Source organism: Crassostrea angulata, chromosome 1, assembly GCF_025612915.1.
Source record: "Crassostrea angulata isolate pt1a10 chromosome 1, ASM2561291v2, whole genome shotgun sequence".
NCBI classification, from domain to species: domain Eukaryota; kingdom Metazoa; phylum Mollusca; class Bivalvia; order Ostreida; family Ostreidae; genus Magallana; species Magallana angulata.
Genome location: NC_069111.1, coordinates 9430243 through 9444338, shown reverse-complemented (window position 1 = coordinate 9444338; position 14096 = coordinate 9430243). Strand labels below are relative to the sequence as shown.

Here is a 14096-nt window from a genome sequence, read left to right as displayed (position 1 = left end):
ATTAATCTTCAAAGTTGACTGAAACAGTATTTTCTCAGTAAATTGGTATATTTCTGCATGGTATTTGGCCTAGATATCCTTCAGGACCAGGACCGGTGTTGAATATCAGTTTTCCCCATGGTAGTTTTCCCCCGGAAAACCTACTATATAATAGCCTTTCCCACGGAGGAAAAGCTACTACATGTATATTGTAGCTTTTTTCCATAGTAGGGTTTCCCCCTCACGATTTTGGTTCAGATTTTATATATATATATCGGTCGAAATATTTTGAAACAGTGTTTTAAAAGTTTTTTATTATATATATATATATATATATATATATATATATATATATATATATATATATATATATATATATATATATATATATATATATATATATATGGAAACCCAGTAAGAATTAAAATCAATGTTTCTTCACTCTTAGGTTATATTTGCATTCATCTGTACAGGTTATGTTTCGTTTTACCGATTTATTATTTTTTATAGAAAATATTAAACATTGGACATGTGTTTAATGGAATTAATAATAGTACTGGATTTACAATATGTAGTTAATTCAATTGAAAAAAAGTACTTGGTTTTACAAGATATACACTTATAAGCATAATTCTGTGTTGATTCATAATTTGCAAGTGAAAACTGTGTTGAAGTTTTAGAATTTTTTGATAAATCTATGTCCGTCTGTATGTTTGTGCAAATTTTTATCCAGGCTAAACTTCTGTTTTAGAAAAATTTTGTTTCCGATGTTATAGAGACCGATATTTTAAATCCAATTATAATGAATAAAGTGAATATTATTTTTGGTCCCATATCTCATAAACTAGAGATGACCACATCACCATATTAAAAAGTCATTGTCCTGTTCATGTATGCATACTTTTCAAGCAAAATAACATGTAGGACTTCATATTTATTGCTTTTATATTTTTTGGCAACATTTTTGGCCAGTTTCGGGCAGAAACAAGCCAGTTCAAGATATGTTTACATTCTTATCCTCAAAAGTACGAAAGGCCGCACATCCCCCTTAAGTAGCTTTTCCATGCAAGTGTTAGGACGCTATTACACAGACAAATGGACTGTAGTGTAGAGTTTGTTGAACGTTTTATAGTTAACTATTTGATAGACAGATGGCGTATAGTGTAGTGTAGTGTTTGTTGACAGTTTATAGTTAACTATTTGATAGACAGATGGCGTATAGTGTAGTGTAGAGTTTGTTGACAGTTTATAGTTAACTATTTGATAGACAGATGGCGTATAGTGTTTGAAGTGTTTGTTGACAGTTTATAGTTAACTATTTGATAGACAGATGGCGTATAGTGTAGTGTAGTGTTTGATGAACGTTTTATAGTTAATTATTTGATAGACAGATGGCGTATAGTGTAGTGTAGAGTTTGTTGAACGTTTTATAGTTAACTATTTGATAGACAGATGGCGTATAGTGTTTGAAGTGTTTGTTGACAGTTTATAGTTAACTATTTGATAGACAGATGGCGTATAGTGTAGTGTAGTGTTTGTTGACAGTTTATAGTTAACTATTTGATAGACAGATGGCGTATATTGTTTGAAGTGTTTGTTGACAGTTTATAGTTAACTATTTGATAGACAGATGGCGTATAGTGTAGTGTAGTGTTTGATGAACGTTTTATAGTTAACTATTTGATAGACAGATGGCGTATAGTGTAGTGTAGTGTTTGTTGAACGGGTCTATAGTTAAATATTCGACAGACAGATGGACAGACAGACAGACAGGCAGATGAAAGTTCAGAACAAGATGCTTATGTTCATAATAAACAACACCTTTAAAATAACCAAAATATTCAATTTCAATTTTATTTCATTGAAACATTTATTTATACAGTGTAACAAATGAAAGCAATATGAATGCTTATAACAACAACGAACTTCAGAATTCGACCAGTAATTTGAGACAAAAAATAAACAATATCACAAACTATTCTTTTAATCAGAACAACCTTACATTTCTTTAATTTATTCATTTATTCAACATAACGCTTTTTCATCAATTTAACGTTACATGTCATCTGATATAGAGTAAACTTTACATCAAAGATGTCATAACTTGATCAACCACTCATAAAATAGGGGAAACTTTAGCATACGAAATACGCAAAATACTCACATGCAATAAATAAACACACACACAGAGACATACGGACAAAAAAATTTCATATACTAGTATAAAGGCATACAGTCTGTATGACTTCAATGACCTTCTGTATGCGCTTTAATTACCGTATTATGCATTGTTTGAGGTTTAACAAGCGGCAAATGGACAGGGTATAGCCATGCACAGCGGCCATCAATATCTGCATCAGTGTGGGTAACATTGCACCAAGTTAATCATGACGGTCAAAATCGTCGTTTCATGCACAAGTTCAGAGGTGGGAGAAAGCATTACTGTTCATTTCGCTGATCTAGCAATTTTCAGGCGATTCGTTGTAGGATGTGAGTTTGATTATCACAGATGAGAATTGTCTAACTGTTTAAAATTGGTGCATTTTATGTCAATATCAGTGAATGCAAAATTTGTGCGTCCGTTTGAGTGGGGACGCTGTTCATGGACGTTTCCTTCTTCTGAGGATTCTATAAAGTCTAGTTTCACTTTGTTCACTGGGGGACCTAGAAAAAAACAGAATAATAATATTTAATATAACTGTAGTATTAAGATGTTTTCCCTTTCCCTCTTTTTTACGTCGTTTACTGGAATTTAACAAGGAACCTTAATTCTTGACTAGAAGCGCAACCTGGTGTTACAAGGATTCTATCTACACGGTATCATACATGAATAATTTAAACATATGGATATCGCAGTAACATAGATGTGAGAGAGAACATTTGAAAGCTTACCAATATAACTTAATAGAACTGGTAGAAAAATCAACCCGTGGGTGGCCCCGTACACAACTATGGCCAGGTACATCCGGAAGTAGAAGACCTGGAACAGCTGGGACTTGGCAAAGGCCAGGACGATGATTCCTCCTAACTTTGTCAACGTGATGCCACTCAACACCTAGATGAAAACAGGTAGAAAAACATTACTACTTTATTTTGAATGAAACAAAATTTATTGCGAGCACTTAGTATCGAATATCATCAGTACTGCGAGGGAAATTTTTCGATTGGTTGGTAGAGTGTGTTACGTCTAATGCAAGAACATTTTACATGTGATTGGGTCTTTTGTTCACGTGATTTAATATATATATATATATATATATATATATATATATATATATATATATATATATATATATATATATATATATATATATATATATATATATATATTTATATATATATATATAGTAACATACTGAGCTCCCCATATGAGCTACGGCGTCCTTTGCTCTCTTGACTCTTGTAGTTTGATGGCTGACAGCAAAGGCCCGCGTGATGTGTGCGCAAAATTCTACGGATATTCCTACAGCCTACAGATAAACAAAGAAACACATATATGTTTAATCAATCGGTGTTTTTAACAAAAAGTACTTTTCTTAGAAATTGAGTATTTGATTAATTAAGGACTCTGATTCTCTGGACTTTTGAGAAACAAAAGGTTTTTCCTTTGAGTAAGGAAAGGAATATAGTGGCTGACTAACCATCACAAGATTGACTAGGGTGACCGCGTTGATAGAAATATCCCACAAAGCCATGAATCCTAAAATGTCTATCACGATCATAGTTATTGTGAGCACCACCAGGAAAGCGGAAATGATGTCAAATCCCAAGAGTACAAACGTCACAACAAATATGGCGGCGATGCATATGCTCAAGTTTTTTATAGTATCTTCCACAATGGTGAGGTATTGTTCATAGAACACATAGAACACACTGTAACGTCAAAGAAGAAAATACTAGTTATTTCTTTATCATAAACATTAAAACAAACACTAACATGTATGCACGCGTCGCGTTTTCCATTTTGCATGACAGAAAAATGCGTTGCGATATTTACCTGTAAGGGAACACTTTGGTGGAGTTTCCGCCGGTCTTCAATCTTAACATGTTGGTCATGTTGGCTGCCACCTTCCTGGCTTCCTTCAGTCCCGTGATGTAATCCTTATTGTCCTTCATTATGGAGTGGTATGTCATAAAATACGTGGCTGGAGAATGGATAGAGAGAAAAAAAATTTCATTAAGTTTTCTTTCATCACGAAAGGACCAACAATCTTGAAAGTATTAACAGAAAGACACTACTAGTATCAACTATCTTCCTGAGTCCAATGCTTACCTCCCACAGCTTTGTTGTTGTTTTTTAGGTTAACAGCGCTTCCGTATGCTGCATGACCTCTAAAATTCCAAAAGGTACAATGCATGTACAGATCAGTATAAAAATACAACATTATTTTTTTCTTTTAATTTTGTTACAAATGTTTACCCTTTGGCACATTTGATTCCCGGATTGTCCTTAAGGTACCAGGGAAGGAACTTCATGAAGTCCTGTAAGACAGGCCGGCCGTCGGCAGTCTTGTGAACAGGACACGAGGCACAGCTGGCATTGACCACTTTACAATGAAATTTACATGGATTTAAATGCTTTTGTCTAAAATATTATTCTCAATGACATTGCAGAGCAATTTAGAACACGTTACCGGTGGCTGCGCAGAAGTTCCCCGCCTGATTGTTAACGCGACAACACGGGGGGTCCCCACCCGGCCTCAGCCAATCAAAATAGTCGTCTATCCAGGCAGACGTGGGGTGGGCAATGTAGGTGCTAGTGTTTGAAAAAAAAATCATGTAAATTGTGTTTTCTTTACTAACACAAGCAATATAGAACAGATTCGATATCTCCAGCCTTTAAAATTAATTACACGTCGCCATAATTTACAGTATAATATAGTACTCACTAATTGGCTTGTTTGGCCGCTGTGCTGATCTGGCCCACCACAGAATCTTCCGGACACCCTGTCCCCCCACACACCACATCCTGACCTACTTTGGTGGTGTAGTCCAGTCCATCTTCGACCACGAAGTAGACGGGGGCTCCCACGTGTAGGTACTCACTCAGGTTACCGAAGTAGTTCAGTACGTACGAGTCCTGTAAACAGAGATATGGAAACGAGATACATTAATCCTAAACATATTGATAAGTTAACACTACTAAACAGACTGGTCAGCGGTGATATATATTCGCGACCAAGGGGTTCTGGCTATAAGAGTTGATTCACAGTACTGTTATCACCCTACAGAGAATGAATTTTTTATCAGAGAATCATCAAACCCCAGAGTGGAAACCAATTTCAACAGAAAAATGTTCTTTGAATAGTTAAAAGCCGTGGATTTTATAGTTTCTATGCCATAGAGGTGTTGACTTGGTTTCATCCTAGTCTATACTTACATCTGGCATAGAGAGCTTTTGATCCAGTCCAATCTCTATCTTATGTATCTGTGAGGCACTGAAGCACAAATACCCCACAAACAAGACCATCTGAAAAGGAAAACAACATTATTATTGACATTTTTGAAATGAAAAATTTCAATTTTTTTTTTACACGTATTTGTTTGATAAACAAGATATCATAGGTATTGAAGATCAAGAGCTGATAATCTTACCACAACTGGTCGAACAAATTTAGACAGCAACGCCTCTGAATAGAAGTTCTTAAATATTTTGAACAGGATTCCCTCCGAGGCTTCATTTTTCTTTGATTTTTCCAGTTTTACACAACAGCAAATGTCTAGTCTGTTGCTCTGGAAATAATCAAATACAAGGGTTATTGAACCAAACACAATAGCTCAAATAGCATATTTACATTCAGAAATGTTTAAACGGACATCCAAATTAGTACAAAGCATGCCTTATTAAACTTTTTGTATACGGACAATTTTTTATCACTCATTTGAAAATAGAACAAAAATCCATTGCGTCAGTGTATTAATTTACGGAATAACAATTCAGAACAAGAAAAAGAGTGAGAAATGTGATAGTAAATGAACGCTGAAAAAATTGATTCAGTTATTGAATTTCCTTACTGACCTCTTCGCGTTTGGCATCTAAAGTCATTATTGCAACAAAAACCGTCACTTGAAATAAAAAGTCCAGTAACACCGCCATTGCAGAATAAAGGGAGAACACTCTAACAGCAGGCATGTCGGTCAATGCACCTGGAGAAAAAAAACCACATGCATATAAAATCTCTTTATTCTTTAAACTCTTTCTAAGTAATGAGAGTCATGTTAAGTAGACACCCACCCAGAAAGAATGCCAGTGACTCTGAACAGCTAGCCAGGAGCATGCTGGGACCTACTTTTCCCAGAAGTCTCCCGATTCTGTCCTCTAATTCCTCATCCGGATGACCTTCGTCCCTCTGTGTGCAAATAATAAAACCACACGTCAGAATATTTAGGTAAATCTTTGGAACATATGTAGTAAATGTCAATTCAATTCTGAGATTGACAAACTCTTTACATGGGTAATTTTTATATCAAAAAATTTCTCGATTCAATGGTGTTTTGGAATGCTTCTTCGCAATTCGCAATGTTCGGTGAAGACAATGTTTTACAACAATATCGATACATGGCTCATTTGAATATTACCATTGTTTTTAATCCATACATATTCAGAATGTTTTCTTTCTTTACCTGAAAAGCTTGGACCAGAATAAAGATGTTGTCCACACCGACAGCCAGAACCAGGAAAGGTACGACCTCAATGATGATGAGAGTGGCCGCTATCCCACAGTAGCTGAAGAGACCCAGGGACGAGGAGACGGACAGCAGCACGATACAGACTCCACACAGGCCGAGGCTCGTCTTGGAGGAGACCTGAAACAAGGACCACATGTATAGGAGATATTTCTCGGATAATTCTAAAGGATGATCTTCTATCTACATTATTAGCTAATTTGTCATTTTAATAAGGAACGCAAATTACTTTTTTATTTTTCCCTTTTGTCTATTACAAAGATGATCGGTCAAATGATGTTCCGCAAGGTTTTCTGAAATCGCGTGCATTTCAATGTCTTTTTCGATTAATTCGAGAATATTGACAGAACTGAACACAGTAGTGGCGTCAGAAGCAAACTGAGAGGGGGGGCTAGATTTAAAAAAAAAGAAAAGAGCTTTTGTTTAAGGTTATATCTTAATTTGAAAAATAGTAGCTCCTTTAGCCCCCCGGTTCCGACGCCTAAGCTTAGGATATACATGTACCTACCACACAGCGTGAGCAGCGCCCGAATTGCCCCAGCGTGATACTGATGTACCCAAACATGACGATGTAACTGATTACGATGGTCCACACGTCAGATGCACTCTCGCGCTGTATCTCGTCTTCGATGGAGCGCTGCGGAAAAAACAAAAAGAATTGTATTCATTTACCATTCAAGACTAGAATCACGTAACGTGGCGTTACACCTAGTCTGTGAATTCTTACTTCAGCAGAATAAGCTATGATCATGTCGGGGTCGGAGAAGTTCTTCATGAAGCGGAGGAACTCTAGTTCCCAGGCGCGGGCCTTCTCGTTCTGGGCTTCGTCGACATGGTTGTTGACAACGAAGGTGATGACGAGAGCTGTAGACTCGTTGTACTTCTCTCCTGTAGAAAGAACGGACAGTGATCAGCGGCGAAACCGGAAAACCAAGCATAGAGTCTGGCCGAAGTACAACATTTATACACGGATGAATAGCGCTGAAACCAGTGTATAAAACTTGAGGTCTGACGACACGTTCCTCAATTTTATATAACATTTTCCAGGAATTTGTTAATGGTTTACTACTACTCTAACAAGCTTAATTTCTTGCAAAAAATTAGGATACCTTACCAGGCATTTCTGCAAAATAGTAGAGAATGCAATTTCCTATATAATCTTCTTGAAAATACATTTGAATTGCTGATATAAAAATAAACAAATAGTACAGCACGGCGAAATTCACTATGTTGAGCCGGGCATTGAACTCACAACCTCTAGAACCTACGCTCATGTCAGAGAACGGCCACAGCTCTAACCACTCAGCCATCCATGCATATATCCATATACAAGTAAATTTTAATCATTTTAAAATCATTAATTTTAAAAATAATATTTTTATTGGAACTCTTTATTACAAGGAGATACAAAAAAGATGCTCGAGGAACGTATCGTCTGACCTTATATAAATAGTGCCTGTTTGGGAGGGTAACAGTTGAAATTGACACCCCGAGAAAACCATTGTCAACCGACGCGAAGCGGAGGTTGACAATGGTTTTCGAGGGGTGTCAATTTCAACTGTTATCCTCCCAAACAGGCACTATTTATTTTGTTATACTGAATGTCTTTTTTAAAATTTTTAAGAAAATTTTACTGCTTTTATATAGGAATAACGTGAATTCTACAGCGAACCGTACGCGCATAATTTTCGCGCATGTAACATTTTTTAATGTTACCCGTTGCCAAGTGCGTTGCTAACGCTGAGGGTAATAGTAGATATTATTAACTGCGTCTTAACCAATCAGATTTCAGTATTTAACATGAAAGTATAACAATAAAAGTTATGAACAATAAAGTTACCTGTGAATCCCCCCAGGGATATCCAGGGGAAGATTGGCTGACCACTGGCCCCCAGACATGACAGGTCCATGTGATGCTGGTCAGAGACCGAGGCAGGGGCCCTATACAGGTAAAGACACTTACATTATGCCAAGTTCTTGAAAATCCGTCGATCAAAGAATAAACTAAATGAGACGTCTTTATAAAAATTTCTATAAAAGCCCCGTATACATGTAGCAACTAAGTCAATTACACTAAATTGACTCGTATTCAAAATAATTTTTTTATCATATTGTTTTAAAAAAATAATTCCATGCTTCAATCTACTTGAACAAGACATCGAATAAAGTAATAGAGATCTTTCAAAAACCCCGCTATTTATTATTCAATTGTTAAACATTGCAACGTTTAAAATTTGTTTCCAGATAAGTGCTACAGTGTTGGTTAAAAAATAAAAATTTGCGTGGTTATCAAAATTATTCCCCAAAACTAACTCTTAACGACTGCTTTTCTTATATAAAAATTAAAGTACGATGGAATCATTAAAATTCGCAAGGGCTAATTTTCGTGGTTTGCCAAAATTTTATATGTTTGTGGGGACGTAATTTCTTGTATTTTTTCATCGCTACAAAAGGAAATCTAACTTTATAACCCTGATTTATTAATACATGGAATATGTTAATTCGTGGTTAAGAGGTACCCACGAATTCCACGAAGATTGAGCCACCCCTAAATTTAATGATTCCACGGTAAATGATTTGATACGGTTACCTGGCACAGTCGGAGAAGTGGTCCAAGTAGTCCCCTTCCACGTAAAACCCGCTAAAGTCGTCATACTTAATCTTGTCCAGCCGTGTGTGGTTATTCTGCCAGTACTCCAGTATGCTCTGTATGGTACAATCAGTGTTGTCCGGGGCCAGGGGCTGGAAACAGATGTCTTCTAGCGCCACCTTGCTGTCCTTGTGGTCTGCCTCAAGATTCTGTATGGTAAGCTGTAGATCCAGAACCTGTTAATAAGAAATCTAAGGTAAATAACCGAGGTTACGTCTTTTATGACACATCGAAATTAATAATATACATTGTACATGTATATCAAGAATAATATATTTTGCAATATTGCTACAAAATTTATTTCAGATAATCATGATATACATGTACATGTATGTCTTAAAGGACATTTAAAACAATAGGTTTTTCTTTTACTGTCCATTACTAATTTTCAAAATAAAGTTAAGAATTATTACACGACAAATTAGTAATAATATTTAACTTTATATTAAAAATTACTATAAAAAACACAATCATAAAAATATCCCCACCAACCCATGCAAAAACAAACTCACTTTGTGCAGGAAAGATTTGTCGAATATGGAGGTATAGTTCCGATAGATGCCGTAGTTGATACCGGGGACCTCGTGCCGCACCCCAGAGGCATTTTCTGGTCTTGTGATTATCAACTGCTGGGTTCGGTAGAAAGGTCTGGAAAAGGTCATAAATAAATTTGGGTGTATTGTGTAGCTTTCCTTATTTTTTATCCCTTTTAACCGAGTTATTGAATAAATTGAGCTTTTCTCTCGAAGAATATTAATTCCATATGTATAATTATTTTTTAATTATGCTTGTGGTTGAAGATTAATAAGATATAAGATCAATGCGCAGTTCAAAAGGACTTATTTCGCGATGTGTCGTATTTCAAAGAAATGCAAATCGTTAAAGCTTCTTGAATAATGAACATGTATTACCCAAAATGAGAGTCGAAGTAATTTTTCTCCTGCCTGGCTCTGCTATTCTCGGCTGACCAGAGTTTGACGGGACTGGTAGTCACTTCGAACATCACTATGCCAACAGAGAAGACGGCACCCAAAACGAGGCCGGCTACGATAATCTTAACGGGGTTTTTGGCGCAAAACGTTCCCCATCGTCGGAAAACCATCTCCAGAGACGTTTCTATCCATAACCCCCCTCTCTGTAAGACCGTGCCTCTATGTTTCCCTTCAAGGGAGGAACTGTCTTTATATTTTTTGTCTTGACTCCATTTGTTTTCAGTTTTTGCCGGTCTGTTTCGATTGAAAAACATGGAGACGATAATAAAACTGAGGAATACGACACAGAATGCGATGAAAGTGATGAGCATGGCAAAGAACCAGCAGTCCATTCCCAGCACGGTACACGGTTCTCTGGGTGAGGGCGGCGGGGGGAGGGGCGCGCACGTGGATTGACAGTCCTGACAACTACAGGCCGACAGGTTTCCGTATTTCTGGTCACATGGAGTCACGCTGTGATTCATGGGATGGATGTCCACTGTGGATGTATTGTCGATATGGTAGTTAATGGTGAACGGCGTCTGCCCGTTGGAAGTGGATCCCATGTAGTTCAACCAGTCCTGGGCGGAACAGTCCGCCGCCGGCTTTCCACAGATGATATCCAGGGCTTTCGCGTTCGTGCTTGGCATTTGGACGTCTTTGCAGGAATTGTACATTCCGTAGGCATAAGTCTCGCTCACGTGGTAGTCCACCGAATAGACGACTTCTCTAGGATCAGAAGGATTCGCGATGTTAGGCATTTTCATCGACACTTTGAGGAAATCCGCCTGCATGGGATCACAGGTGAAATAGCAGAAGAGATAGAGGAAGTTGTAGTAACACGACGGACATCGAAGCAGCAGTTGCTGGGGTACGCCCATGTTCTTCTTAAAAGACCTTAACTGAGCGAGATCGCAGCAAGTCAGTGGCTGGTCACCTACAGAGAGAGACAAAATATCAATTTATGAAGACAGTTCCATTAAATTGAAGACATTTTTGTAGATCCTTTTTATAGCGGGACCATTTACCGCGTCTGAAATGACCGCATATTTACGGTCATTTACCCGAACTGGTCGCCTTACTTTAGCCATGTATTTCGCAACTAAGTAGATTAAGAAATACTTACCAGATAGAAAAATATTTTTTCTTTATCAGTTTGTGTTGATTTTATGATAATCAAGTATGTTTAAAAAGTATTCGAATCACCTCTTATTTAGTCTCATGATGGTATATATTAAGTTTCACAATGAATAAAATCGATTTTGTTTGAAATCGAATTTGTTACTATATTAGTACAATAGTTACTAGTGACTTTATTGGGGCAGTGCTCACTAGTGACTGTTAGTAAATTGGGACAGTACTCACTCGTTACTATGCTTGCCTGTTTTAGGGCAGTACTCGCTAGTGACTATATTAGTCACTATACTCACTAGTTACTTTATTAGTGTAATACTCACGAGTTACTTTATTAGTGTAATACTCACTAGTGACTAAATTAGTGTAATACTCACTAGTGAATTTGTTAGTGTATTACTCACTAGTGACTATATAAGTGTAATGCTTACACGTGACTATATAAATGTAATAATTTCCAGTGACTATATTAGTGTAATTATCTCCATTGACTTTATAAATGTAATACTCACTAGTGAGTCACTAGTAGTGACTATATTAGTGTAATACTCACTAGTGACTATGTTAGTGTAATACTCATTAGTGACTATGTTAGTGTAATACTCACTAGTGACTATATTAGGGCAGTAGGTCCGGAGTATTTCCAAGCCCTCGCTCTCATTCATGGGTTTGGGTGGCCCATCGTACACACAGTTCAGGTTCCCTGTGGGTCCCTCCTGACATTCTCCGTACATAGAACATCGACCCGTAGTCTGAAGCAGAACACACATTTAAAAGTCTTTGCAATAAACTCATAATTCAAAACACTCGTTTAGGTATATTTACACATACATGTATCTTTCTTTTTGAATTTTGATTTGGTTTTAAAGAGAAGGTTAAATATCATCAAACCAACAACGTAAGAAACAAAGCTGTTTGTGTGTAAAAATATTGTGTATTTATTTTAAGAAATAGTCATGCCGATAACGTATCAAATCTTCCTGTAGGTTTATTGAAAAAGATTCATTTTATCTTATCAAATATGACTGGCTTTTATTTCATGGAGGGATGGAGGAATATATCAAATGCCTTTAAAATTATTTTCCTACTCATTCGCCGGTCGTGCGGTATGTAAAGCAAAATTACCCTTATTTGTTTGGTGTTCAGATCATTCTGTAAGAATGAGCTTAAATCAAAATAAAAAAAAAGTATAGTTTTATCAGCGGGATATTTGTGACCGTAGAAGTAGGTCAAACTCAAAAGGGTTAAGACGCACTAACTTATCACATTCTTGGCGTGGTAGGTAGCAGTACTTCAACCGAAATGTTTCTACCCAAAACTCACGTTTGTACTTGACAAGTGTTTAGTTAAGTAACTACTAAAAATAAAAGTCTCCAAGCGTTAAAAAAGCACATTCTTATGATTAAAAAGTTCCTTAATTAATTAGTTGGTTATTGATATGCGCAAGATAACATCAATAATTTAATTTCGTTTTGTGTATAGTTCTTTTTGGAGGGGGTGGGGGTGGGGGTGAAGGGGACTATTAAATATTATAGGTTTAGTGAATGTACTAAGAATTTCCGACAAAAAAATTCTGTATGATATTCAAAGTCTTTACTACACTCGACCAAATTAGGCAATTATAAGACATTTTAGTCGTCGAAAATTCACAAGGTTTTTTTTTAACCAAAGGTTTAATTCAAGTGAACAAAATTAGTACTGTAAATGTGTAATAAACCCACAAAAATCATGAAATATGTACATAACAACCGTTAGCATTGTACGTCACGATCGCGAATTCCGTGTTTTATCAATCAAACAGAAGCCCCTTACCTGTGTAAAAGTGCCTCTCAGACACAATATAAAAATCGCTACAAATAAACAGTCCTTCATTCTGTCTATCATGATGGCAGGTACAATAAATCAGGAACAGAAAGTGAGCTCATGAAGAGAACCTGTTAGTCGATCTTTGTCCCTCGGAACTATCGTACGATGGGGTGACACAGTCGGTGGACTGATACCATGAATGGATCGATCTTCAGGGAAGGTAGTTGGACTCAAGCCGATAAGGGGCCCCCACTAGCAACATGGCTATTCGGTCTTGTTTGTTTTTGTGTCGTCATTGGAGTAGGTTGGGGGAATTGTTTTGGAGTGCAAGATAACTTGGGGTCAACCTTTTATGTCCCCTTCCTTTTATGGAACATTCTGGAATAGAGTTTTTATCCAAAAAAGTTGTTGTCCCTGCTCTGTCTCTTGGAGTTTTCAATATTTTCCTTGAGTGGAGTAAGGAATGCTCGGTAAGGAAAAGAATCCGTGAAACTGGAACTATTTTTAAGATAACCTTATATATCTAATTCAAACATTGGTAAAAAAATAAATAAACAGAGAACAGATAATTCAATGTGTAACAACTAAATAAGGCGCTTGTTGTGGGATGTCTTTGTATTAAAGTTTTAGTAAAATTCAAGTATTCTTTATTATTTGCTAATCATCCAATCCCCGGATACAGATATACAGATTCGTGTTTGGACGCAGATGTTCTGTTATCTCAAAATATTCAGATTTGTGTATATATATACAAATACCAATCGCTAGCCAACTGGCTGGAGTTTTCTCGTTCTCATGAAGAATACATTCCCTGTTCCAATTGACTCCTTCAATTTTTTCTGAAGCGGGAAATCTCATCAATTAATATG

General features: G+C 36.6%; 1 protein-coding gene across 1 annotated transcript; it reads right to left on the bottom strand.

The window, feature by feature from the left end:
- Window positions 1–1819: 1819 nt before the first annotated feature.
- Window positions 1820–13958, bottom strand: LOC128158589 (NPC intracellular cholesterol transporter 1-like). Its single transcript, XM_052821503.1, has 22 exons — window positions 13234–13958; window positions 12029–12173; window positions 10228–11224; window positions 9829–9964; window positions 9257–9492; window positions 8507–8607; window positions 7394–7554; window positions 7175–7303; window positions 6604–6786; window positions 6215–6329; window positions 5999–6126; window positions 5575–5712; window positions 5360–5449; window positions 4869–5059; window positions 4614–4735; window positions 4400–4526; window positions 4253–4311; window positions 3977–4124; window positions 3621–3852; window positions 3336–3449; window positions 2872–3034; window positions 1820–2643 (listed from the first exon to the last, which is right to left on the bottom strand). Exons 1-22 carry the CDS (start codon window positions 13303–13305, stop codon window positions 2483–2485), a joined length of 3948 nt encoding a protein of 1315 aa, XP_052677463.1. The 5' UTR covers window positions 13306–13958; the 3' UTR covers window positions 1820–2482.
- Between the last annotated feature and the right edge of the window lie 138 nt (window positions 13959–14096).